This window comes from Ursus maritimus, unplaced genomic scaffold (assembly GCF_017311325.1).
Source record: "Ursus maritimus isolate PB19 unplaced genomic scaffold, ASM1731132v1 scaffold_4, whole genome shotgun sequence".
NCBI lineage: Eukaryota > Metazoa > Chordata > Mammalia > Carnivora > Ursidae > Ursus > Ursus maritimus.
In genome coordinates, this window is record NW_024426552.1 from 57,801,789 (window position 1) to 57,827,662 (window position 25,874).

The window sequence follows — 25,874 nt, forward strand, 5'->3', positions numbered from 1 at the left end:
TCAGAACATTTCCTAAGCTATATTTGCGAATCCTAAAACTACATATCTGTAAAATGAGATGCAGGCTTTCTGAAATGCATGGTGGTGGTGGGGCGGGGAAGCAAGTTTTTTATGGGGGAAAAGAAGAATGAAATCTCTTCCTATCCTCCCTATTATGTACTATAATGTTTCTGACCATCGTGTTGCTGCATTAGTGACTGGTAGGGCTCTTGCTGCTCCTGACAGATGTCAGTTTCGAAAAGCAGGGGGCTCCTAAGCAATAAGAGAGTCACATCCTGGAGTCTCTAGAATGCTAGCAGGATTTGCACATTAACCTAGACTAATGCAGAGGTTGTGGGGAGAAATCCTGGTCTCAGGGTTAGAGCTCTTCTCGGGGAACCAGAAGGAACAATGTCAAAGAGGCATCCTGGAGAAATCCTTGCGATTAACTGGACCAAACGGGACGTGGCAGAACTGAATCCTCTCCTACGCCACATTACACCTTAAACATTAGTCATTAGGATTTAAAAGAGAGTCTTCTACTGTTTCAGAAGCCAAAGCCTGGGGAGAAGAGTACTTTAGATGAAGAGTCCTTCTACAGAAGAGATAGAGGGAGAACGGACAAAGGAGGAGAGGAAGATGGGATTGACGGGGAAAACGTGCCAAGTGAAGATCGCCACCGTAGGCAACATAAATACTGGCTTGAAGAAACGCTGGGGTCCTACTAGATGTGTAACTCAGGAAGGTTCTGAACTCTCTCTTTATTTCATTGCTTTCTGTGGTGTGAGTTGATGTTATAAATTGGTTTAATTAAGGCAGGAGAGATGGGTCAAGCCTCTCGTCACGTTAGGAATACATTTCTGATACTACATGTTGATTCTGTTTGTCAGTGGGTAAAGCAAGAAATAAAACAGCGCATGTCTGTGCACTCAGAACCAGGTAGTACTCTAAATGCCGCAGAATTTGTCTTCCTGAGAGCCAAGAGGCACTGTAGGAGCATGGCAAGAGTCATGGACTGGAAGTGAGGAAAGCGGGTATTACATTATGAACATTCTGTAACGGACAGATCCAGAACAGTATCAGTCTTTTGGGCAACATTTTGCCAACCAGACAATTATGACTCACTGAAAGGAGATCTAGCATGATGACTAAATTATATGCTGAGTGTTTAGGTACTGGGGAGTACATTACATGGCCCTTCAAGTATCCAGTCAGATATATATATATATATATACATATATATATGTATATATATATGTATATATATATATCTAAAAAAAACTGTTTGTAAAATAGACACTTTAGACACTTTACGGATCTTTTCATCCCTCAGTAAATTACTGCTTGAAGTTCCAAATCAATCAACAATTATTTGTTTTTCAAAAAGATAACAAATGAAAAAATTCTTCCTAATTGTTTCCTCCTACTTCAGTGGAAGTGGCTTTACTTGTTTTGAAAGAGTTTACTAAGGCTTGAGCAGTTATCAAAATTATCTTACAATGTTACCTCTTTCTTCAGATTTCTGTAAATCTAGTATGGGGTAAATATGTCATCTGGCTAAATATTAGCAGGACTTGAAACAGCCAACATTGATGATTTTTTTTTCCTCTCAGAAATGGTCTACTCATATCAGAAATTTGAACGCTGTGATATTTAAAGAAAAAAAACCCAGAAAGTATATTTTTTTTCTTTACCTTTGGCCAAATGTGAAGGTGAAAGGAATTAATGACCTCACTAGTACAGCTGACATTTAAAACTGTGACTCAGGTCCTCCCACTCTCAAAAGAATATTGATAACTTTTAAAATTTGAAGGTACAGTGAAGACATTCTTCTTCTTCACTCTGCCTACAAGTCTCAAGTTGATGAGCTGACTCCTGTCAATGCTCTTTAACTGCATAAAACTTAGAGAAGGACATTCGGGAAGGGGGTGGGGGGAAAGGAGGGAAATGAGCACTCAGGGGTCATAATTACTCGAGTTCCTCAGGTGATGAGGAGAAGAAAAGGTAATTTAAAGTAGTCCTAAAGAGAAACAAGAAATAAAAGAACGTGGTTAGGAAAAGGAAAGAGGAAAATAATGAAACTGATACAGTTTGGGTATTATGTGATCACCGGAAAAGGAGCAGCCTCACTGACTCCCAAATCACAATTATGTCCGTCCTGTAGAAATATATTTAGTTGAAAACCATGGAGAAACAGATTCATAATTTTGCTACTAGACTCAATGTTGCCCTTTTGAAGTAGGCTGAAGTAGGTCTGCCAGGCTTCACAAGTGGGGGGCACTGCTGGGAGCTTGAATAAGGGGAGGTTGGGAAAGACTTGTTTCAGGGCTGCGGTTGGGGGAGCACAGCAGAATGGGATGGGATTTGGAAATAAAAATCTATTAGGAGAGACGAAAGGAAGGAATTGGTGTTATAGTCATACTGAGAGGCTTTACTATTGGTCCAGTATGGGAAGGGCTTTCATACTGAGTATCAAAAACTGCTGTCATTTTGTCCTGAATGGAGAACTGAGAGAATGAATCCGGCTCTAGGTCTCCAGGATGGATGTAAAGTTTACCCAACAGTGGAGTTTTCCAGGCACTGGGTTGAGTAGCTAAGAGAAGCCGAAGAAGCTCTTTATCTGAAAATACTACTTAGAAAATATTTCTTGCTAGGAAGACAGGATGCCTCATTCCTGAAGTTTCCATGATGACCTGGCTGGAGAAGAAAGGCACCAAATCCCCACTTTCACAGACGAATGGCGATACGGAGGGCCAGACACCCAAGAGCCACCATTTTATGGATTCTGTGGGCTAAAAAATGAGCTATTTCTCGGTTCTATTTCTATCGGCCTCTGTCATGAAAACGTTCCTCAAATTCTGGTTTTATTTAAGAAAGAAAATCTCCTAGGAAAATGAATGTTATATTGTCAAGCTGCCTCCAGGGGAGCATTGAAGACTAGGTAAAATAATCGTAAAGCACACTGAAAACAAACAGTAGTCCGTAAAGAAGCAGTATGGAAATCAAGGTTTGGAAATCCAGTTGGGACGCTAGGCATTTCATTCCCTTATGAGCAGCCCTTTGAACGGCAGCCTGTAACTGTTGGTCAGATCATACGGAGGTTAAGCAGCCCCTTGGTCATATTTTCTAAAGCAAATATAGACAGTGACAGTCCTCAAAGGGAAAATCACAGATACATTCATATGCACTTCTTTTGTTCTTCAGATATTGAGAGGGTCAGCTAAACAAGACCACTTCGAATATGAACCTCTTTGTATCGGCCACACTGAAAAAAACAAAGTTTTCTTAAAAAAATGTTTTCACTTTCCTACATTTGCTAAGTCTGAGCTTAAAAAAATTCTAAAATCCTGTAAAGACAATACTGAAGCTGATAATATAAAAAGCAAACTAGAGCAGTCGTGATTATTATTAAATGCACCAGATTAACTGCAGCAGGTTGGTGATGGGTGATAAATGCGAAGAAATAATATGTCAATCAACTCATGATCATAGGCGGATTCAAAAGTTAAAATGAATATAATGTAATATATATTTCAATATAGAGTTGTTATATATAATGTGTATGTTCTAGCTTTCAGAAATACTGCAACGTAGTGTACTGTACTTAAGTAAGCATACCTAAATGTAACTCACGTTCTTTCACAGAGTCACTAGTACTGTGAATTAAAAACAACAAAAAAAACCTCATTTTTTTTTTCCAGTAAAAAGAAATACCTATGGTTACAGTCACAGACTTCTTTTGGATATAGAAAGACAATATACATTTTAAAAAATAATAACAATGAAAAGATTCTAACTGTAAGTAGCCTTACTTAATGGGGTAGGGGAAAAGTCACCAAAGTAGAAGAGGAAAGAAAACGTCCTCTGAATTCTGTAAATTAGCAGAAATCATCTACATGTCACAAAAAAAATAATAAGCCACCTACTAAAAGAAGGGCATGGGAGGGAGCAAACTGAATCCGACTGTTTCCAGGCCGTTCTCTAAGGTCAGCTACGAGAGCCAGGTCCATTTGTTCAGAATAGTGTGCAAGAATGGCGTTCTACTTTAATGTGTGAGATGGGCCAGAGCCATCAACTCTTAGAGATTACCAAAAATGATTCCCCCGAGAGTCTATTGGTTTGCTAGACATGGTAAACAACCCACTCCTGGAAAGACTTGGGCAAAGGCCACGTTGGTTTCCGGAGACACAGTTTGGAATTAGGATGACGTCCTGCAGATACAGGCAGGGTCAGGAAGCTTCCGTTTGGGAGTGAGACTTAACAGCCGAGCAGTGTTTGTGGGCACACGCTGGGCTGCACAGAGGAGAGCAATGGAGGCCTTTCAGCCATGGACGGCTCAGATCACAGTTTGTGCGGGTCTTGCCTCCCTGGCCTCGGTGTTCCTCCCTCCCAGAAGACCCGGAGAGGTGCCCCAGACTGCTGCTCTCTGTGTCTGCTCGCCACTTGAGTACTTCTGTTCTACCTTCTTCTGGAGGAAAACAGCCTGTCACCGTAGGATTGCTGTGGATCCAACAAGCTGCCTTTGTTTCTCCCAACTCTGAAACACTCTGAAAAGCAACAGAGTGGGCAGGTGACTGCTTCCCGGGAAGGGAGCCACAAGTCTGGAGCACAACGGTAGGCAGAGGCAACTGCATCTACGCACCAGGACCTGGGCCTGTGTGTGCTTCCTCTGACAGGCACACACACTCCCAGACTACACGTACACACGCAAACCACACGTCCACGCACGCCAGTCAATCCAGTGCAAGTGCGGAGTTCATTAAGAGCGCCCTCCTCCACATGGCATAGTCAAGTTTCTCATGAAACAGGTACATAGAAATTACTGCTGGTTGAGCTCCTTCAGAATGCCCCAGAACCTCATCACAGAGAACGGACGGCACCGGTGCACCCAAAGAAGGCAGAGCAGAAGCAGAGAGGAGATCTGTGAGAGCCCGGACTAGCTCCAAGTTCCAGAATCTATCTTGTCCCTGGGCAATACGAGCGTGGAACAGCTCTGTACTGAGAGCACCTCACCCTGCGTGTGTACGTGCAGAACGTGTGCTCATTTACGGACATTCTGCACAGCAGCTGTGACATAGTAGCTGGGTTAGGTCCTTTTCATTGCTGGAATCTACATATAAATTACAATGATTTTGCTGGGCAATAACAAACTTCTGTTGTAACAGGAGTAGAAACAGATGTCTCTGATGGGGTTAATTTTTTTTTTTTTTTCTATTCTAGGTGTATCAGAATCTCATGGAGGCATCTGAACCAAGGAAAGCCCTGAATTTGAAAGAGGGCTAGTAGCAACTTTTTCTACCCTAATTAAGTATCTCAAAAGCCAGGACTCCTGCAAACGTGGCTAGATTTCCTCTATGATCTGCAGATTATGCTCCTTCCTTGAAGATTTGAAAGTCGTGAGTTTACACTTAAACAAAGAACCACCAGATAAAGCAGATGCTTATGAAAAGTGAGGAAAACCGAGTTTAGAAATATATACCGTACAGGGAAAGAAAGCTTTTGTAGAGACTGTTCTCTCTATGAAGGAAATGAAGAAAACTGACATCCCAGGCACCTGTGACCATGTCTTATGGGATTTGCTCTTTGACTAAGATGATGCCTATTTTACACCCAGCCCAGACCTCTGTCACTGAAATAGGATATGAAAAAAGAGCAACCACTTCCCAAGAACCATCAGTTCCGGACAAGTGTGATGCGTCCCTGCAAAGCCACTGTTTCCATCATCTTCAATCATGAAGAGCGCTCATTCTGATGACGATGCAACCATTAAAAACAAGAAATGTCTATGTCTTCACACCCTTCCGACCCCTCTGTCCTCTGTTCTCTTCCCTGGGCTTTCTGATTTAAGGCAATAATTCTACACTGTAAGTGGTGTCTGGTGAAAATCCCTCAACTGAGGTCACTTCAGATCAGATTTTAGTCCGAAGGGTTTCAGTTTATGGAGCACTAGGCTGGGCCTGAGGAACCACCAGAATCCAGGGGTTGCAGTCACTTGCTTCAACCCGGGGCATTTGTACCGCTTTTTCAGTGAAATACACAGTTCTGAAAAAGAACCCGTGTGGTGCAACCCTCATCCTCTACGTCTTCATCCTGAAAAGAACCGGAAATAAACCCTGGTGTTCCAAACCATTGTCTGGGATCTGTCAATGTACACTGCTGACCACTGTGGATTCGGGGTTCAAGGGGAAAAAATGTATTCGGAGACTTAGACAAATCTTTGGGGAATTTTGGTTAGGTTAATCAGCTTAATCCCTAGCGCTAGAAACGATGCTTTGGGTTAGCAATTTCCACGTTTTGTGTTTATACGAACACTGAGTCACCACAACTTTTCCTCTTGTGGAGGTTTAAACGGTCTTAGAAATGGCAACTCCACACGGAGAGCCCTTGGGGATACGAGAATATTCTCACTCGAGAGCAAGGGCTCTTCTGTGTCCCTTTTCTTCTCACCATATGCTGCCGGAGCACCAGGGTAGAGATAGCTTTTGAAAGTTTGCCCCATGCAATCTATTTCCTGGGCACCTAAGAGAACAGTCCTTTTCTTCATGTCAACAAGAAGAGAAAGGGGCTGCCGCCAACCCAATGGGGAAGTTATGTGGAGCCCCAGAAAGCCCCGGGTGGCGGGGTCAGCGCAAGCACTCTCTTCAAGCACTGCAGATGGAGAGGCGTTGGGTTGCCTTGCTTTTTCTATGGAATTAGGGACTCTATTGAAATTCTAGTGCACCCTTCCTTTTGTTTGTTACCGGGTCACATGGTTCTGTCTTTAGTGTCCTATTTTTATTTTATTTTTTTTAAATTTCTTTTTCTGGGGGATAAAATTGGCCATTTAAAGAAAGTTCTTTTCTAGTGAGTAAAGAGGTTTCTCAGAGCCAGAAATCACTCAAAAGAAAGTCTGTCGACCCTACTACCCATGGAAAGCCCAGAGATTTCTCTAAATACTTCTTGCCAAACTTCCTAGTGTTGTGATTGGATGTTTTTTGGTTTCGCATTATTGGGTGCTGAATACACTTTGCAGTCCTTTTGTTCTCTTCCCCAGGGCTTCCATTACCCTGGACTTCAACTCATTACTAAATTAAAGAATTCTTTCAGGAGATTTCTTTTAAGAGTCAGGTCACAACAGAAAGGGCACCCTCCCTTCTCCCAAATCCCAAGGGCATCTCAGGTTGTGTCTGCTCTTACATTGTACCTTCATTTTGTTTCTTTCTGCATAGCAGAGGCAGATCTGATTTGGTTATCTGATAACTTTGCTGCAGAATCACGTACCCTCTGCTCCCAGCCTCAGCTAATTAAATAACATCTTCCATAACAGCAGAGGAGGGCTCCTGAATGGGCATGTTGGGTGTGAATCCCAGCCAGATCTAGCTCACTGCCCCCTTTCCTAGGGGCAACAAGTGTTGGGAGCATTATGGAGGAAGCACATGGAGGAAGCGACATGAACCTTTATTATGTTCTGTCAGGGACCTGAGGGATTTTATAAGGGGCATGATTCATTTGATGGAACTGCTGAGGGAAAACAGATTTGGGGTACGTATGGGCTGGCCACACACTGTTGGCGTGCTTATATGATGGAGGTACACGTAGGTCAAGGCATTAGGACTTACTTGCAACACACACGCCCAGAGGAAATCTTGTTCTTCTCCTATCAGAATGCACAAATTCTAACTATTCATGGGTTAAAGGGTTTTCTTGGTCCTTAAAGAATATTGGGATGATACAAAATAAAACCCATGACTTTTCAACAAAGCAAATCCAAGTCTTTTCTTCTAAGGCTGGGAGCTACCGTGACCTCCAAAATGCCTATGAAGAAGGAACGGACTAAAGCTGGAACACGAGAAGGAAGTTATCCACCACACTTACTCATGGCACAAACAGTTTCAGAGAGTTAGGAGTTTGGGCAGGAAAAAGTCTATAAACTATTGTCAGGAGCTGAAGTTTACAACTCAATTAAAATATATAGTAAAAACCGTTTTGCTATCAAGACTTTCATTTCAAATTATCTTTGCCTGGCTTGTTTCTTAATCTTTTCCCATGTGTAGATTTGTATCAGATCCATCTGTTCCAATTCCTTTCTTTTTGAGGGCCATATTTTACCACTTGGGTTTTGTTTTTTTGTTTTTTTAGTATAAATATTTGCATTTATTATAGTAATAGGGGGAAAGTTACCTTCCATGCTGAGATGCTACCAATGTTTTCAGAGCTGGGAAATTTCATTTTTCTTACACTGTATCTAAATGTCTGGACATAAATATTCCCCTTTGACTTTTTTCCTTTCCCTTGTTCAGCTAATCCACTTTTAAATCATAAATTACTAAAAAAAAGTTCTTTTCCAAACTAGTTCTTGTTCCCTGTATTCATCCTAAGAGGTCTTAAATCTGGAACATTTGCTTCCATTTTATCTATTTTTTCCTCTGACTACTGAAAAAAAAATTTTTTTTAGCACTCATAGCATCCTAGCATGAAGTTCTAAATGTAAGAAGATTGTTGGATTTGAAACTAAAAAATAAAAGGATTCATGTTCATCCTCTATTCCTGAAGCAAAATATGTTTCCCCATTTCCTAAGATGTTGGTAATTATTTAATTTAAAACTAAGGATTGGCAATCTAAAAGCATCTCTATCCTTTAGAAATCGGTCCAGTCTGGTTTAGATCCGTGGGGAAAGTCGCCCTTTAAGGAGGTCAGAACATATTGTAATAACCCCACAGCAAGTTCACTGCTCCCCAGATTAGACCTTCCACTGCAGTCTAGCTTCTCCCTCTCTCCAGAGTACAAGTCTGTCAACTATTTTAGACTATGAGTGTTTGAGAGGAATAGACATACGGTAGGAAAAAGTCTACTGCTATGCAAACCTGGAGAGTCCATGTGGTTATAATGACTGCATCACCTCACCACGAATTCTCTGGGAGTTCTCCAACATTTTTTAAAAAGAGATACTTCATTTGAAGGGAAAGGATGAATATTAGTGCTTCAAACCCAACTGGAATTTTTTCCCTCTGTATGTTCTATAACAAAATATGGATTTCGTTTTAACCCAACTGCTTCACTTTTCACATGGCAAATCAACATTAAGGCAAACGGGTTTCCCTCTGATTTGAGAAGCAGATAGCTAAATGGGGCCCAAAATGGCACCCAAGATCAATTTTTTTAGAGGTACTATAAATTCTGCTTACTTTGCGAAGGTTGGAATAAGGACACTATCTTAAATCAGCTACTGTCAAATAATTGAAAATATTTTTAAGTGTCTTTTAGCTCATTTGTATAGTATGCTGAGAGAGTTTATGTCATTTATCCCTCTAGATTGAACAACTTTTTTCCTTAATGTTAATTTTTTCTTTTTTATATATTGGGTTGAATGACTTGTTTTTCAAGATATCAAAACAATCCCAGGACGTGGTTAATTAAGTAATGCTCCCTCTGTTGGTAGTAAGTGGAAATATTAAAGTCTTCAACACTGCTATTTTAAAAAGCAAAATTAGCAAGAGAAAAATGGACTTTTTCTTAGTTTTGAAGCTGTTTCCCACTAACTTCTAAAACAGGTCAATTTTGGACACACCGTTCTTGATATGACTCCTTTTAGAAATCACGATGAGTGACACCCAATAATCAGTTAACCATCCAAGTCTACATTAAACTTCTAGTAAAATATTTACCGAATTGAGGACCGGAGGACCAAATAAAACCCACATGTACTCCAGTTGCACTAACCCTACTAAACATCACCAAGAACGTATGGAAAAGATCCAAGTTAACCAATATCTAAAATATATGAGTAAAACCAATTTAGTCATTATAGAGTTTCTTCCCTTGGAAGATTTCTCCTCATTTGATGCACAGTTTTTGCAAATAAGTTGCTGACAGGAAAATTAAAATGCAAAGTAATTTTGAAACTAAAATTCTGTCTTTGCTTCTTTTTTAAAATTACAGTTTGGTGTTTCTGCTTTGTTTAAAGATTTACTCTTCCCCTTTAAGAGTGTTAAAATATGCCCAGCAATAAAATCACCTTTGGAGTTTTTGTTAAGTGTAAGAATTCTCATAATTGAGTCGGAATCCCTTCAGGACACTGTCTATAATGGAAAAATCCCTATTACAATACTTTGATCAGGACCGAGGAGAGAAATCCCAACTAGGAAGAGAGAGTGGCATCCAGGATGATGCAATGAACTGGTGGCCTTTTGAATGATGGATGTTGGTATCTGAGAAATTTTTGTTAATTTCCTTAAAATCTTTCCAAAAAGCAAGGGTTACTACATCCTCTGAAGGAGGATCATCTCATTAGCCCTCTCAACCACGGTGGAAATAGTCAGAAGGTGATATCTGAAAGGAGGAGAGTAATTTTGGCATCAAGCATCCTGATCTGTACCAGGCTTCTGCTCTCTGCAGCTGTGAAGGGTGAGGAGGCATGAACTCCTCCTCCTGGCTGACCACAGAAGGAAAACCCATTTGTCACGACCTCTAGACTACTAGTGTTTCATTCAAGAAAAGAAGTCAAGTCAAGAGACATTCTAGAATCATAAGACCTCAGTGAACTTTTAGAGAAGCAGGAAATCTGTTTCTGAAAGATAAAGTCCTCCCATGAAAAAGAACAGAATTCTAGATGGATCAGTTGGAAGAAAAAAAAAAGTCAGTGGAGCAACTTAAGCTTGCTAAAAGTCAAAGAACTACATATCAAAATACAAAGCAGCAGTTCAAATTACAGCAGGGATGGGCTGGCCACAGAGGCCCTCATCAACCCAGGCAATACTTAAAATAATAAAAATTAAGAAAAAATAAAAAAAATATGAAGAAAATATCCTTCCTCTCTTTCAAATATAACTTTAATTGCCTTTTATTCTTTCTATCTGGAAGCAGTATCGCTAACCTTAACAGTCTTGACTTACCAAAAAATATATATATGTGTGTGAAATAAAATAAGAGAAGGGATTGGTGGCAGTGTATGCAAAATCAAAACGAAAGAAAATTACTTTTAACAATCTCACTTTTTTTTGTTTTTTTTTTTACACAAATACTGTTGTAAATATATTAAAAAATCAGCATTCTATCTGGTAAACGTCACTTTTGCCCCTCTATAAAATTTTGAATTAAAAAAGCCTCAAGAACTTTTTATTATACCCCCCACCCTCCATTTCTCTTTCTTTTTCTCTTCCACAAGAATATATCCTGACACTTTTTTTTTGTTTTTGTTTTTTGCAAAGATTGTGGGAAATAATCCTTCTCTTGTACCTAGAAACGTAGGTGCAAACCTCTGATATCTTTGTTTTATCTGCATTCCTGCCCTTCATGAAAGTCCCTCTTGATTGTGCTGAGGCTGTGGCTCAGCGAAGACACTGAATAAATACGATAGCCACTGTTGCTTGTTGCTTGTCCAAGTCTTCCTGGCTTCTGCTGAAAGGGGGAGACACGGAGGAGGTGGGCCAGGGTGTGTGGACGCGAGCAGAAATCTGGGGGAGAAGCCTGCCATTCGCCTTCCCCACACCACCGGACCCACTGCCCCTTCCCAACCCCCCCAGCCCTTTTATGAAATCAGAAAATGTGGTAGGTGGAAAACAGCAGGGCCTTTCCTCTGGGTTTTCAACCAGAAGTGATATTCCACAGTTTTAACTGGTTACTGTGAAGTCCAAGCGGCCAGAATTGTGAAAATGTCCACTGAAACACTGCAAGCGGTGTACTTAAAGACAGTAGGCCTTTTAGATTTTGTTATATATTTTTGTAGTGCTCTTCACAAGTGAAAAAAAAATTTTTTTTTTTACTTTTTTTTAAGATTTTTTTTTGTTTTTTTTTTTTTTGTTTTTTGTTTTTTGTAAAGAAGGGTTGTATTTAGAGGCCAGTAGCTAGAGATCCAACCAGTGGACCTCTTGAAGCACTACCAGGCCTTAAGGCCACCATCCGAGGGAGGCTGGGAAAACTATCATTCACCCGAGCCTCCGGAAATGTAATGTACCAGCAGGCAAAAACAGTTCTTCATGTAGTACAAAATGAAACGAAACAAAAACAAAAACAAAGTAAAAACGAAACCAAAACATTTCTTAAATTCTAGTGCCATAGCTTTTGTTTGTTTGTTTCTTTTCTGTCGTTTTTGTTCATAAGAAAGAGAGAAAGGTACTACTTATCCGTCAGACACATGCATCCTCATGTGGTCGTTGAACTGCTCGATTTGGTCAAACTTTGCTGGACAGACGGAGCAGACGTAAGTGGTCCCCTCCGTGCAGGCCACCACCCCTGGGGGGCCAGCGCGGGCACCTGGGGGTGTACCCGCGGGAGGGGTCCCGTTGCTGGCACTGTGCAGGGCCACGTGCCGCTCCAGGAGGGTCTTGTGGGAGAACTTCTTTTTGCAGATGTAGCACTCGTAGGACTTCTCCCCGCGGTGGAGGCGCATGTGCACGTTGAGCGAGCTCTTCTGGGTGAAGCGCTTGTTGCAGATGCTGCACTGGTACGCCCTCACTCCCGTGTGCGTCACCATGTGCTTGATAAGGTAATCTTTCAAGGAGAAGGAGCGCCAACAGATGCTGCATTGGTGGGGCTTCTCACCTGTCGAGGGGGGAAGAGACAGCAAGCGGAACAGAGCAAGACACAGCAAGGGAGGGACAATGAGAGACAGAGAAACAAGACGACAAAAAACAAAAACAAAAACATTAAAAAAAACCCGGTTGGTTCACCCTTGATCGGAAAGATCCAGTCCTTCCTGGCCTCTCATGTCCTGAGAAACCTCGCTTTCGGGTGATGCCAGGACGGGCTCGTCTTCCACCTCCCCATGCCAGAAAATGGCTCTCTTGGAAAGCTACAAGAGACTCCCCACCACAGGTTTGCAAAGGTCATTCTGTGGACAAAAAGGAAGGGCTACGTTTAGGGGGTCATTTTCGTCATCATCATTAATGTGTGGATTTAACTGTGTGTTTCCCACTGATTTTATCAAACACATGTAAGAAATAAGAGACAGGAAAGATCTCCGAAGCATTCAGGCTCTTGAGAATCTTTAGAAACTAAGGTCAGTGGTTACATAGCTTGGCTCTTTGGGGATAGTTTCCATTTCCAGTATTCTGTCTAGTAAATGCAATTTGCCCTGATCGGTCTGGAGGATATTGGCCAACACAGGAGCAAGTCGTTCTGAAGAGCTACACTTTCAATTTTATTTATTTTAGACAGAAATCCTCCTGAAATGTAACCTTAGAGTTGATTGGCTATTCCGTCCTGACTGCCCTGAGCTGCGGACTGGCCTTGTCTGGTGTGGAGGCTGAGTAGCTGGTGGACAACACAATGATCTCAGAGTCAAATGGTCCTGTTCAAATCTGGGCGCCAACCCTCGGCATGGCACTCTGACAAATCTCCAAATGCCTCTGAGGTATATAGTCCTACTTACCTCAGTGTGCTGGTGTTGACATAAATACATATGAAATCACTTTGCAGACCACCAAGGGTGGTGTGGGAATACTTACATGGTATTCTTAGTATAAAACTATCCTCTCCCCCCGCCCCAATTAAATGGTTCCATACGCATTTTTGAACTCTTGGGTCAATTTAAAAAATAGTTTTCTCTTTCTTTGTTCTCAGTCTGTTGGCTGAAACCCTCTTTCTCCTCAATTTACTGCTTTGGTTTGCTGTTGGCTTAGAAACCAAACGTTCAAGTTTGTGAAGAAGAGTAAGGCAAATAAAAATATTTTTACTAACTGACCATATGAAGTATTCCTCTGTAAGTAATGTCCATGGGCCTGTGACATCTCTTTGGGTAAACAGAGCCTTGTTTTGGTTGGTGTTGTTAGTTCTCAGCTCTGCTCTTGACAGGTGAGATGAGATGTATTAGGGTGCTTCCATCTGTCCCACCTCATTACTGATTGCTAGTGGAGGCACCCACCTTGGAGAAGAAAGTCCTTCTCTGTACTCTTCCATAACCCAGCGTAAAGCCCCAAGCCTTTGAAACTCTCTAGGGTCATTGTTCAACATCTGGACTATGTCTCGGGGTAGGAAATCTATTTCTTAAAATTGAGTTAACTTCCAATTAAAATATGGGCCTTGACCGTTTCCCTTTTTCCCATAATGAAGCAGAAGAGGTCCGAGGTGTCATGGTAATAATGGCAATGAAAACAATTGGTGCGTATTCGGTGCTGAGTATGTGTCAGGCTCAGGGCTTCACCTTCATGACCGTTTTATGAACCTTTACCTCACCAGAAACCTTTTTTCACTGTGTTTGTAAACATAAAAGGACATGTTTTGAAGCACATGATGGTTAAGAAATGGCTGTTTTGTTCAGGAATCCCTCCACAAATTCCTTAACCAATGTCATTGGTCTTTGAACTCTTTTTCCCTTAGTTATTCACAAACGTTTTGGCCTAGCTCCCTCTCTTCTCGGCTCTTCTCTGATTTCTTTCCCTTCATTCTCACGGACAGGACAGTATGGTCGGTAGGATCACAGGGTTAGAAGAGAAGGAGTTCACTTCTGGACAAATGGGTGAATTTAGGGCAGCCTCATTCCCAAATGATGCATTTAGGCCAAGCATGGTGTTTATGTAGGTACATTCTTTGGAAATGAGAGATTCCCTAAGAGAGATAGTCATACGTGGTATTTGTAGCTGGAACGTTTCTGTCAGCTGTGAACAGGCTTGGCCTCAGGCTGGTCTTTGCCATCCATGCGCTTTGAATACACTTTGGAGAGGCTATGACAGGCCGGTCAACTAGCTTTTAAAATGTATCCGCCTGTCACCTTTAATGGGCAGCTTGCTTTCTTAAGTTCCAGATGGTATTTTGGCTGCTAGGAAGTTGAAACTTTATGTTAAAATGTTCTTGCTGTTTGAAACTTTCACCTTCTTGCAGTGTGTTTTTCCTCTAGGCAAGGTCATTCTGAAGGCTTTTCGCTTTCACAACCTTCTAATCTGACTAGAAATTGATTCTTCACAGCTGTTATCTTTCCCTTCATAGCATACATCTATATGTTGTTTGCATGTATGTCGTATTGGTTCAGCTGTTAATTATCTGTGTGACCCTGGGCTTTCTAAGTCTCCCTGGGTTCGTTTCCCCTTCTCCAAGTGAGGAGCTGGACCAAGCACTTGCCACGGCCCTTTGCAGATTTAGTGGCCTTCTGCCCATCCTGACCCCAAACCCCTGAGCACTCTAGTCTAGGCCTTGTCAGCACATGACCTGAGGGCAACCTGCTTCAATCACTCACCGCATTAGCAGTCCCACATTTTAAATAGGACAAAGTACCCTGTTCCCTTCCGTGCCACAGAATATGGTATGATAGTTAATGAGGAAAAAGGTTTGCAAAGCACTTGGGAGCTCCTTAAAGGAAAACGCTCTCTATAATTATTAAGGTGCTGTGTTGGTAGAGCATAGGTATTCCAACAACTGATGAATCAGGCAGCCACAATGTTCACTTATTTATATATGTGTGGATTTGAAACAATATCACTCCGTAGAAATGTTAACATTTTTCTTTCTTGTTATTTTCCTCCATATTGCTAATAGGGACCCCAAAAGGGCTTTCAACATTATACATGAAACAGATGAGGTCTGCTAATTGTTGCTTCCAAAGTGGAGAAATGAAGAGTTAAGATGAGTGAAAGGGGATGGCTTTTCAGGTCTGAGCCTACAGCCAGGAATGGCAAGTCCATCGTTGCGTTAGGAAGAGACACAAAGTCCAAAGCAGACACTAGAATTATAACATTAGGGAGAAGCTCATATAAGCCCCTTCACTTTAAACTGCTCCATTTTGGGCTATACAGATGTGGGAGTCAGATATGAATTCCATTTCCTTGGCTGAGTGACTTGGGTATGTTACTTAACCTCTATAAGCCTCAGTTTCCTTATCTGTAACTCAAGAATAATACAATAAGTACCTGTCTTGTGAAGGTATTTTGAAAATTAAAAAGATAAAGCACTTAGCACAGAGTACGTGATCATTTGAAGGAAAAAAAAAATCAACCGTCTTTTCAGTAGAAAGGAACTGATAATAAATGAAACCAATTGAGAAAACCAATTGCATGACATGGGGAAGCCAACTCAGGATTTAAAAAAAAAACAACAAACCTTTCAGATAATCAATAATCACAAAGCAAGTGATTATATTGCAGCTGCGTGATTCAGCGTTAAGGGTATAGTCTGCTCTCAGTTACACATGCTAATCAAAGCAGTGGTACCGTGAATAAAATGACACAGAGGTCCTGAGCAGAGGGCAACTGAGCTCTGGAGCCTAAGAAACCGCACAGCAAGGGGAAGAACCGAAGGGGTGGCAGTGTCCTTTCCAATGCCAACGGTGTGTGGGGGTGGCCCACGCATATACTTTTCTCCAGTTTTTGATGCCTGTTCTCTAAAGAGCCTCTTTTATTAAACTTCTTCTTGTGGACCAGCACTGACACTCTACCAACACTGACAAGTGAGGAAGAAAAAAAGGAAGAGACAGCCTGTTCGGTTCGTAGATACAGAGGGTCTGCCCAAAGTTCAAGTAAAAGATATCTGACTGGGCTGAGACACCCCAATTCTGAATAGTGACTTCTGTAGTGGGGGCTCAGCAGGAACCCATTATTCTGCTGATTCTTTCTCCTTCTAACCAGGCTCCTCCTAGCTTGCAGAAAGTACAGTGAATGCTGTTACCGGGATGCTTTTCAGAAGCCCTGTTCCCACCTGTCTCTCCCACTCTCTTGGCCTCTGCACCATCTGCTCTAGCACAACACCCTCCTGTTCAGGTGAGTCTGGTGCGGGGCCAGAAGACTAAGACTGGGAGCTTGCGGGGAGGGCAGGTGGCAGGGAAGGAAGAGGAGAGTATGGGTAGGGGAAGGTGGTCACCGGCGAGGAAAGCAGGAGTCCCTGAATGAAGAACATCAAGGTTGGAACAGAAAATGGGAAAGTTTCGGTGGCAAGAATGGAAGGGTGGTCAGACAGGGTCACACGCAGCTTTCACTGGCTGAAGAGTCTGCTCTCCACCGGAGAGGTCTAGTTGAAGGGAGGCCTACACCCCTGCGATACAGCTGGTGTGACTGCCAGCCTTTCTCCAGTTTTGAGGGTGCGATCCTGGGGCCAGCTTGGACTGTGAGGCTGACTGGGGGAAGGGACTGCCTACTGGGGGACATGCTGCATTCACAAAACATCTGTGGCTTCAGGAACAACTAACATATTTTGGTGTGAGGCAGAATTTTGAAGATCTCAGGGAACTTCATCTATGTTACTTAATTTTTCTCACAACTTTATGAGTGGGGTAGCCATTAATGTCCCCAGAAGATGGTATCTCCATTAGAGAGGTCATCCGACGAGTCAGTAACAGATGAGAGGATGATACCAGCCTAGCCGGATTATCACCTCCTCCTCCCGTTAGCGATTTCCTGCTCTTTCGATTATGCTGCAAGATGTACGATGTTACTATAACATGTATGTTCTTAAATGGCTTTGATAATTTTACAGTATTTATGGGTAAGTGCTTTCACAGAAATAATGTTATCTGATTCTTAGAGCAACCACATAAAGTATTATGAAGATCTACATATTTTGTGGCAAAAACATTAAGGCTCAGATTGACTGCAGAGCTGGTATAAGGTCACTCAGAGGGTGGTAAAACCAAGACTTCCTTACTTCAAATCATATACCTGTTCAGTACTCTACTGGCTTGATATAAATAATAGCCCAAATTCTGTATGAGAATTACCGCATCATTACCTTGATCCCAGTATTTTTACACTCTTTCTGACATTGTTATGTTACTACTATTCCTGTGTCTGTTTATATCAAATTCATGGCTGAAATAGCTGAGCTTCTTAAAGTAACAAACAAAATTATCATCTATGCAGAGGACACTAATGGACCCAAAACAGTCACCAATAAATGCGCTGTTGATAGTATGATTCAGAAAAAAACCCAAACATCTATCATTGTTAGTGAAGAAAACACAAGTAGAAATGCAGATACAATAAATTTTCCAGCAAGAAAAAGAAAGAGAAATTTAAGTCTTGCTAGAAAATAATGCATTTATGTATAAGTCCCTTGAATTAAATTCTCCTGGAAAGCATGCCCACATTTCTGAACATTCATTCACTTACTCAAAAAGTATTTGCTAAGCAACTACCTATGCTAGCCTGTATTCATATACAGATTTTATTTATTTATTTATTTATTTATTTATTTATTTATTTTTGGTTTTTTTGTTTTTTAGGTAGACTCCACGCTGGGCACGGAGCCCAAGTGGGGCTTGAACTCATGACCCTGAGATCAAGACCTGAGCTGAGATCGAGAGTTGGATGCTTAACCAACTGAGCCACTCAGGCACCCCCATATATAGATTTTAAAGCAAAAAGTCCTAAGATTGGGTCTTAAAAGAGAGTTCTACCTGGGTAGTATTGCGAGATAAAATGTATGACACCCAGTTAAATCTGACTTTCAGAAAAGCAATGAATAGTGTTTTAGTCTACGCACGTCACAAATACTGCATGAGACATACTTAAGATAAAAATACACTTGTTCTTTATCCACAATTCAAATTTCACTGGACATCCTGTATTTTTGTTTGCTAAATTTGGTAAGCCTATACCTGGTGGTAAATAAATCCTCAAATGCCATCCTGGTTATTTGATTCATTCACTGATGAAATATTTATTGAATGTTTATTATGTGTAAGGTATTTCTTTATCTCTATCTATCTATCTACCTATCAATTATTTCTGGCTCACACAGTTCACATTATAATGGGAAGGTGTTGCAACAACCACATAATGATAATACATGTCCGTACTTTAAAGTGCCAGAAGGTGAACATTTGCTGTGGTACTTGTGCAGTTTGAGAGACTTAGCTCACCTTTTGTTCATGAGGTATTTGCCTCATAATATAATTTATCCATTATAAAATCAAGCTGTTATTTTCAACTGGTTTACTTTTTCCAAATGCATAGGTTCTTATGAGTGGAATTTTAGAGAACAATGTTATGTAACAAAAGCAACCTGATGCCACCCTCGTCATTGCCCAGCCTTCTAGGGAAATGATTCCCAACCTACTGTGAATCAGGACTGACTGAAACAACAGAATGCTGGGTTCCATCACAGTGTTTCTGCTTCAGGGCTGGAAGGGCCTGAGAATTTGTATGCTGCTGGTATGGGGATCACACCGTGAGGACCACTGCTCCAGGGTTATCTTCGAATGTTCCCTACTGCTTGCCTTCATATCCACATTGACACCAAAGCTTGTCCTTCTCTGTCCTCTGTCTTTCCCTTCCATTCCCATTCCTTTGACTTTTGTCTTTTCTCTTGAGGGGAGGGGACATAGAGGAGCCTGCTTGGTTCCATGACAGGATGGTTTGTGTTATCTGTTTTTCTCTGATTCTCTTATTTTCAAATACGTCCTTAACTCTTGCTTTCATATCTCACAACTTCTATGGAGCTGTAGTAAAGTGAACTTGAGACACTCCTAGGAGAAATGGAGTACCACTGTGGCTTGGTTGGGAGTAGAGTGGTTAGGTGAGGGATTTTTCTTTTACTCTTAAAAAAATCATTAAGAAGTGAAAAAAAAAATGCTGATGTTCAGGGGAAACCCAAGAAGTATCACGTGGCTTCAGTGTTTGAATTCCATAGAGGAAGGAAATCTGTCAAGAGCTTATTATTCAGAGATATGAGATAGCAAAGAAAGGGGACTCGGGTAATAATGACGATGGGTTTTTTTTTAAACATTAACTAGTACTTTACCTTTTATGAAAAGCTCTTAAATGCACCATACCTTTACAGCTACTTAAAAGGCAGGAAAATTATGACTTCCAATTATAAACTCAAAGAAACTGAGGGTTATAAAATTAAGTGACTTGCTTAAGGCCACACAGCCAATTAAAGGGACCAAAACTGAACCTAAATAATCGAATTCAACAACTTATGTCGTCACTCTAAGTTTCAGTGTTATAATCATTATGGAACATGCTTTACAGCCAAGGGCTTTCTGGTTCTCTACCGCAGAGCTTAGCTCCAAAGTCAGACTACTCATTTCTTCTCAAACACTTCCTTTCAATGAATATGTGGATCATTAATATAGAGCTTCACAGAATTTTGTCTGGAGCCCATGTCTCAGAATAGATTCTCGGCAATTGTGGATAGTAAGTACTATCGACATTAAAGTTGGAGCAACTGAAATGCAAATCCAGGGAGCAGGCATAATAGCCATGTTGCAGAGAACCCAAATCTCTTTCCTTTCAGCTCTGCCAAGCTATTCTTTATTAGTGAGATTCTTTTAGATTAGAGGTAAGAATACTGAAACTGTCCCTACTCTTCCAAGCATCCCTAGTACTTTCTAGAATCTTTTTAGACTGACATTTAGACTTTTTGCTCTGGATTTTTATCATTTCCACTGGGCTCTTGTGAAGTTGGGAGGCCCTGGTTTTGTTTTTTTTTAATGTTTTCCCAAGAAATTGGAGAGAACTTTGTTTTGAAATGGAGGCTGCAATGAATCCAGGTTCTGAATTACTTCCATATGCTCAGGCTGTCTTGCCTTTTGAAAAATCTAGACCAATTGTACTTTAACTTTGTAAGGTTATGGACTCCTTCAGCTAGACAAAAGTCTTGATAGACATACGGCCCTTCTAAACTGCCACTGCCAAATAATTCAGGGTGAATGGGAAGAGTTTCACTTCTTTTAAATGAGGTGCTCAAGTGATATCTATTATTAATTGTTCCCAGATGTGGCCATGTTATACATTTCAATACAAAAACTTCGTAATTTACTGAGGACCTTCATAGTCTACTAGAGATCTGAAGGCTACACTTTGAGCATAACTCAGATTTATGACTTTACTTGTAACTTTTGTATCTATGATGTCTAAATGTACAAACCCATTGCTGGTTTTCTCATGGGCAAATCCAGTTATTTGGGTTAACCACAGAATCCTTTAGTGAATCCACTGGACGAATGCGTTTATATAGCAAAAAGACAATTTTTGATAGTGCACTGCAAATCTTATGTTGCAAATTTAAAGCCTTATTTCAATATGCGATCTAATAGAATATGGGAATTTTCCATCCACTGGGTCTACTGGAAGAGAGGCATGGGGGCAGGGGGAGGGAGAGTAGAAACAGTTATGGATCCAAGACTAGCAAAGTGAACTTGGGTAAGGAGACACTTCCACAAATGGTCTCTTTTTCCTCCCTAATCTTTAATTTGATGTTTTATATGACAACTATTCAGAAGACGAAAGGACTAACTATGTGAGAGCACTCAGTAAACCATAAAGTGCCACACAACTAGGAATATTACTATTTGATCAGTTTACCAAATAATGATGACATCCATATCACATGGAAAATTGCCCTTGATTGATCTCAGGTTATCAGTGCATTCACATTTACCCTAAATAAACTTAGTGACTTACCACTACCTGATTTTCTTTCTAAATTCAGTAGTGAGTTACTATGTTAATTTGGAGTTGTGCAAACTGTCATCCTTAAGAATAACTGATTCACACAAAGGCACATACACAGATGTACCTAATGTCTTGACTTAAGTTGACTGCGAAGAAGGCAAAGTTCATCGTAAGTAACGTTCTGTTTTAGTTGTTCACTTTCCTATTGGGTACCTTGTCTCAGTATCTGTTATTTTCCTTCCTTTCTATTTACCAAGTTAAATTTATCTGCCTTATGTCCTATCCCCTAGATTCCCGCTAGCTGATCTGAGAAGCAAGGCTGCTCAGAGGAACGAATTTGTTTTTGTGTATTGTAACTCACGATAGGCATTTCAAATATGGTGATCATCACTGGGGCGGGTATTTTCAGATATGAGAGAATCTATGTGAAATCATATTGCATATGTGGTCACTTATATGGAGGAGCATCTGTGAAATTCTCACTTCTATGTCTGTCCCATTATTGAGCTGGAAAAGGCACTAGCTGGGCAGTCAGGAGATCCTAGCTCTAGAATCACAGAATCCGGAGGTGAAACACCATCTCACCCAACTACTCACCAAATGACTGAGGCCCCTCTGCAACATCCCTATGAAATGATCATCCATTCTCTCCTTGAACACCTCTAATTATAGAAACTCAGTCCCTTGGGAGGCTGTCTATCCCATCTTAGAGCAGCTCAGACTGCTAACAAACCTTTTATTTAGTTGAAAGGATCTCCTTTATAGCTTCCAATCATTGGTCCAGTTCTACCTTTTGAAGCCAAACAGAACAAGCTTAATGTCTCTCTCCTCCCAACCATTTAAATAAAGCTCCCAGTGCTAATGTTAGCTACCATTTATAGAGTGCTGATTATGCGCCAGGAATTGTTTTAAGAGTTTCACATATTAATTTCCTTAATCCTGAAATGACACTCTGAGAAAGATATATTACTGTTATCCCCATTAGATAGACAAGGAAACAAGTGTAGAAAGATTAAGTAATTTTCCCAAGGTGACAAAGTTCAGTAGTGGCTAAGTCTGGTTAGACCTGGGCAGTGCGGTTCCAGAGCTCCAGCTGAACTGCTACATTATGCTGCCCTGAAGCTCAGATACTTGGATGTTATATGATGCCTGAGTCTTCTTTTTTGCAGGTCGAACAGCCCTCAGACCTTCAACCGTGCTATGCCATGGCTTTGCATCCCTTCATCATCCTAATTATATTCCTCTGAATGTGTCCCAGTCTATCGTCTTTTTAAAAGGTAGTGCCCAGACCAGACTGTGGGCTCTAGATGCTGAAAATAGAGAATAAGCCATAGAAAATAGAATGAGTCTCTCACTTCCCCATTTCAGGGACCATACATGCAGCACAAGCGTGCATCAGCCTTGCTGTGGCCTCTTCAAGCTGATGGCTCATACAGAACTCACTACAGACTAAAACTCTCATCCCTGCTCTGCCTCTATGACTTTGGTCTGTAAAATGAAGTGACTGGAGTATATAATCTCCAAGGACATTTCCAGTTCTAAACACCTGGACTCAGAGAATGTATTACGAAGTTCAAGGTATTTAAGGGATATTGTGCCTGCAAATGCTTTGTCAGACTTTCTCCCATTTGGCACTTCTCCATAGGGTTTCTGTGATTTTGTATTTCGGCAGCAGACGCTTCATGCCTACGATGGGGGTACTGTTGGTGTTTCTAAAAGGTGGCTGACAGTGGGGTCTCCGTCAGATCTGAAAGATGACTCCAAACCTTCCCCTGCACTTGCTGTCCTGCCCCTCCCTTCCGACAGCCCCCTCACACCCACGGCCTATTTCCAGGCCTCCAGAGGGGCCTGCACACTCACCTGTGTGTACGAACATGTGCTTGACGTAGTTCTGTTTGGCGGTGAAAGTCTTGTTGCAGAGAGTGCACTCGTAAGGCTTTTTTTCGCCCTGCCCACTGGCTGTGCTGTGGCCTGCGGATGGGGCCAGGGGCTGTGGCGCTGGCAGCTGTGCAGTAAAGGTTGACAGGCCAGGCTGGGACACTGTCACAAACTGGGTCTGCTGGCCTGCCAGGGGCTGTGGCAGGCTGAAGAGGAAAGGCTTGGGGCCACTGCCCGCGGGCTGGGTGGTGAAGAGGGCCGGCAGGTAGGTGTTGCCGGCTGTGCCAATGACCTGTGTGTTGCTGGTCAAGGTCAGAGGCATCCTCAAGTTGCTGGTGAGGGTTTCTGTCTGGCGTAAGTAGAGCTGGGTACTTGGCAATGGCTGCCCGATGGACGTGTTCACCGAAGGCTGCTGCAGGACGCTCTTGTCGGAGCTGTTGCTGACAGTGATGACCGTGTTGTCCATCTCCACCTCGTTGCTTCTTTCCGGGGAGGAGGCACCTGTCTCTAGCTGGTGCGGCTGTGGGCCGCCCTCGGCAGGCGCTTCTGCGGCCTGCTCGGCTTGGGCAGGTTCGGCCTGGCCATCCCGCGCCGCCCCGGGCCCGAACTGCTGCTCCACCGAGTCAGGCTCGGTGCCTATGGAGGAACTGACGCCCGAGTCGAAGCTTTCGCCCTTGGGCTCACTCTCAGTGCCCTCCGCCTGGTCGGTGTCTTCCGTGCACTCCTCGGATTCGTTGCGCTCCAGGATCTGCACCCTTTGCTGCCCATAGTAGTCGTAATCGTCCTCCATCTCCTGCTTAATGTGGATGTTGCCCACCAGGGTCTGGATGCGCACAGGCCGGGGCTGCTTGCGGCAGTGCGTGGTCTCGGGGGTGGTGGACAGGTAGCGCTCCATCTGCTGCGAGCGCTCGTGGATGCGCGTGATCCAGCTGGGGTCTTCCATGTGGTGGTCACGGGGCAGGCCGAGTGCAGTCTCGTGGTGGCTGACCACCGCACCGCTGTAGAAGGAGCGCTCCCCGCTGCCGTTCTGCATGGAGCATGCGTAGAGCGCCGAGTAGATCCTGTCCACGCTGTGCTGCGGGTGGCTCTGCAGGTAGCCCGACTCGGTGTCGCTGCTCTGGCCCGATGTGCCTGACTCGGGAGTGCCCCGTGGCGTGTCCTGGCCCGAGTCCTGGATCCCCGGGAACACATCGCCCACGTTCTGCGACACAATGCGCGTGCACTCATCGATGACTGTTTTGATCTGCAGGATGCTGGCGGCCGTGAGGATCTGCAGGGCTTCCGACTGCGAGACGCGCAGCACGCCGCTGTACATGAAGTCAATGAGCTTTTGCACCGACTGCACCGACACCACGGACGGGATCTCGATGTCGCTGTAGCCCAGCAGCAGCTTGTCCTGGAAGAAGGGGCTGCCGGCCGCCAGCACGCAGCGGTGTGCGCGCAGCATGCTCCCGTGGATGCGCACCGTCACGTCACAGAAGTGGCCACGGTTGCGCTGCTCGTTGAGGGTCTCGAGCACGGAATTGCTGAAGTTGTGAAGGTTGATGCTGTGAATGCGCTCGGTCATCCCCTTGCAACTGATGTCACCTGCACGGTGGCAAGACAGACACAAGACAGGGTGTGTGGGTGAGAGCTAGCTGACTGCATTCCTAACACCCAGGTCTCAGGTGGGTCACGCTCATGGCTCTTGGAAGCACCCCCCACCCCCGACCTTGCAGACACAAGCGGGCTCAGTGGCGAGATGGACACGCTTTGCACAGGGATAGGGCTGTGGGTATGATGGTCTATGGGAACGAGGTCTTGAATTTGGCTCCAACAATACCCCAGCTATTTTGGGTATTGAATTCCTATCAATGCCCTAGAGCTTCAGCCAGGGTTGCCAGTTGAAGTAGGACAGCCTAATAAACAGATGGGTCATTTGCCCGCTCTTCCTACAACTTTAGCACATAAAACCTGAGAAACAAATGGAAGATTGGTTCTCATGGAACGCTTTACCTCTACTTTACACAGGTCTAAGCCGAGGTCCTTTGGGAAAGCTTACATTTTCTCCAATTTTTCAAAGTTCCTGATTTTATTCATAGACAGCAACAATCTTCATAGTTAAAAAAATAAACTCCCTTCCTATTTATATGTATATTTCTTTTTTTTTTAAAGATTTTATTTATTTATTTGACAGGATAGAAACAGCCAGCGAGAGAGGGAACACAAGCAGGGGGAGTGGGACAGGAAGAAGCAGGCTTATAGCGGAGGAGCCTGATGTGGGGCTCGATCCCATAACGCCGGGATCACGCCCCGAGCCGAAGGCAGACGCTTAACCGCTGTGCCACCCAGGCGCCCCTATATGTATATTTCTGAGTCCATACCATGTATGCAAAAACCCTTGGAAAATCCAGTCCAGACTAAGATACCCACCAAACAACTGCCACCATGTTTTCCACTTAAGGGACAGGCTTTAGGGTGCAGTCTGCTAGCTAGAGGGGCGCTCACCCACTGCTTCTATATCTATACTGTCTTCTTGTCATCTCCGACAACCCATCTGAGGACCTTCTAAAGTGGTTGTATGTGACATGGGTCATTTTCTGCATTTCCTGAAGCTTAACGAGGAAGGAATGATAAAAAAGGTCAGAGATGGCAGCACTGACCTGGGAGACTGTAATATACTAGGTGATCATATTTAGTGTTCAAACTGGGCACTTCTGAGAGTGAAAGGGAGCACT

At 42.8% G+C, this 25,874-nt stretch overlaps 1 protein-coding gene across 27 annotated transcripts in view; it reads right to left on the reverse strand.

Annotated features, from left to right (window-relative positions):
* Positions 1–6,776: 6,776 nt before the first annotated feature.
* Positions 6,777–25,874, reverse strand: part of ZBTB20 (zinc finger and BTB domain containing 20) — a 757,238-nt gene continuing 738,140 nt past the window's right edge. For all 27 annotated transcript variants that reach the window (XM_040621288.1, XM_040621270.1, XM_040621274.1 and 24 more), the window contains 2 exons: positions 23,140–24,744; positions 6,777–12,499 (listed from right to left, as the gene is read on the reverse strand). In XM_040621288.1, coding sequence (XP_040477222.1) covers positions 12,078–12,499; positions 23,140–24,744 — 2,027 coding nt within the window. In that variant the 3' untranslated portion in view covers positions 6,777–12,077. The remainder of the gene's footprint in view (positions 12,500–23,139; positions 24,745–25,874) is intronic.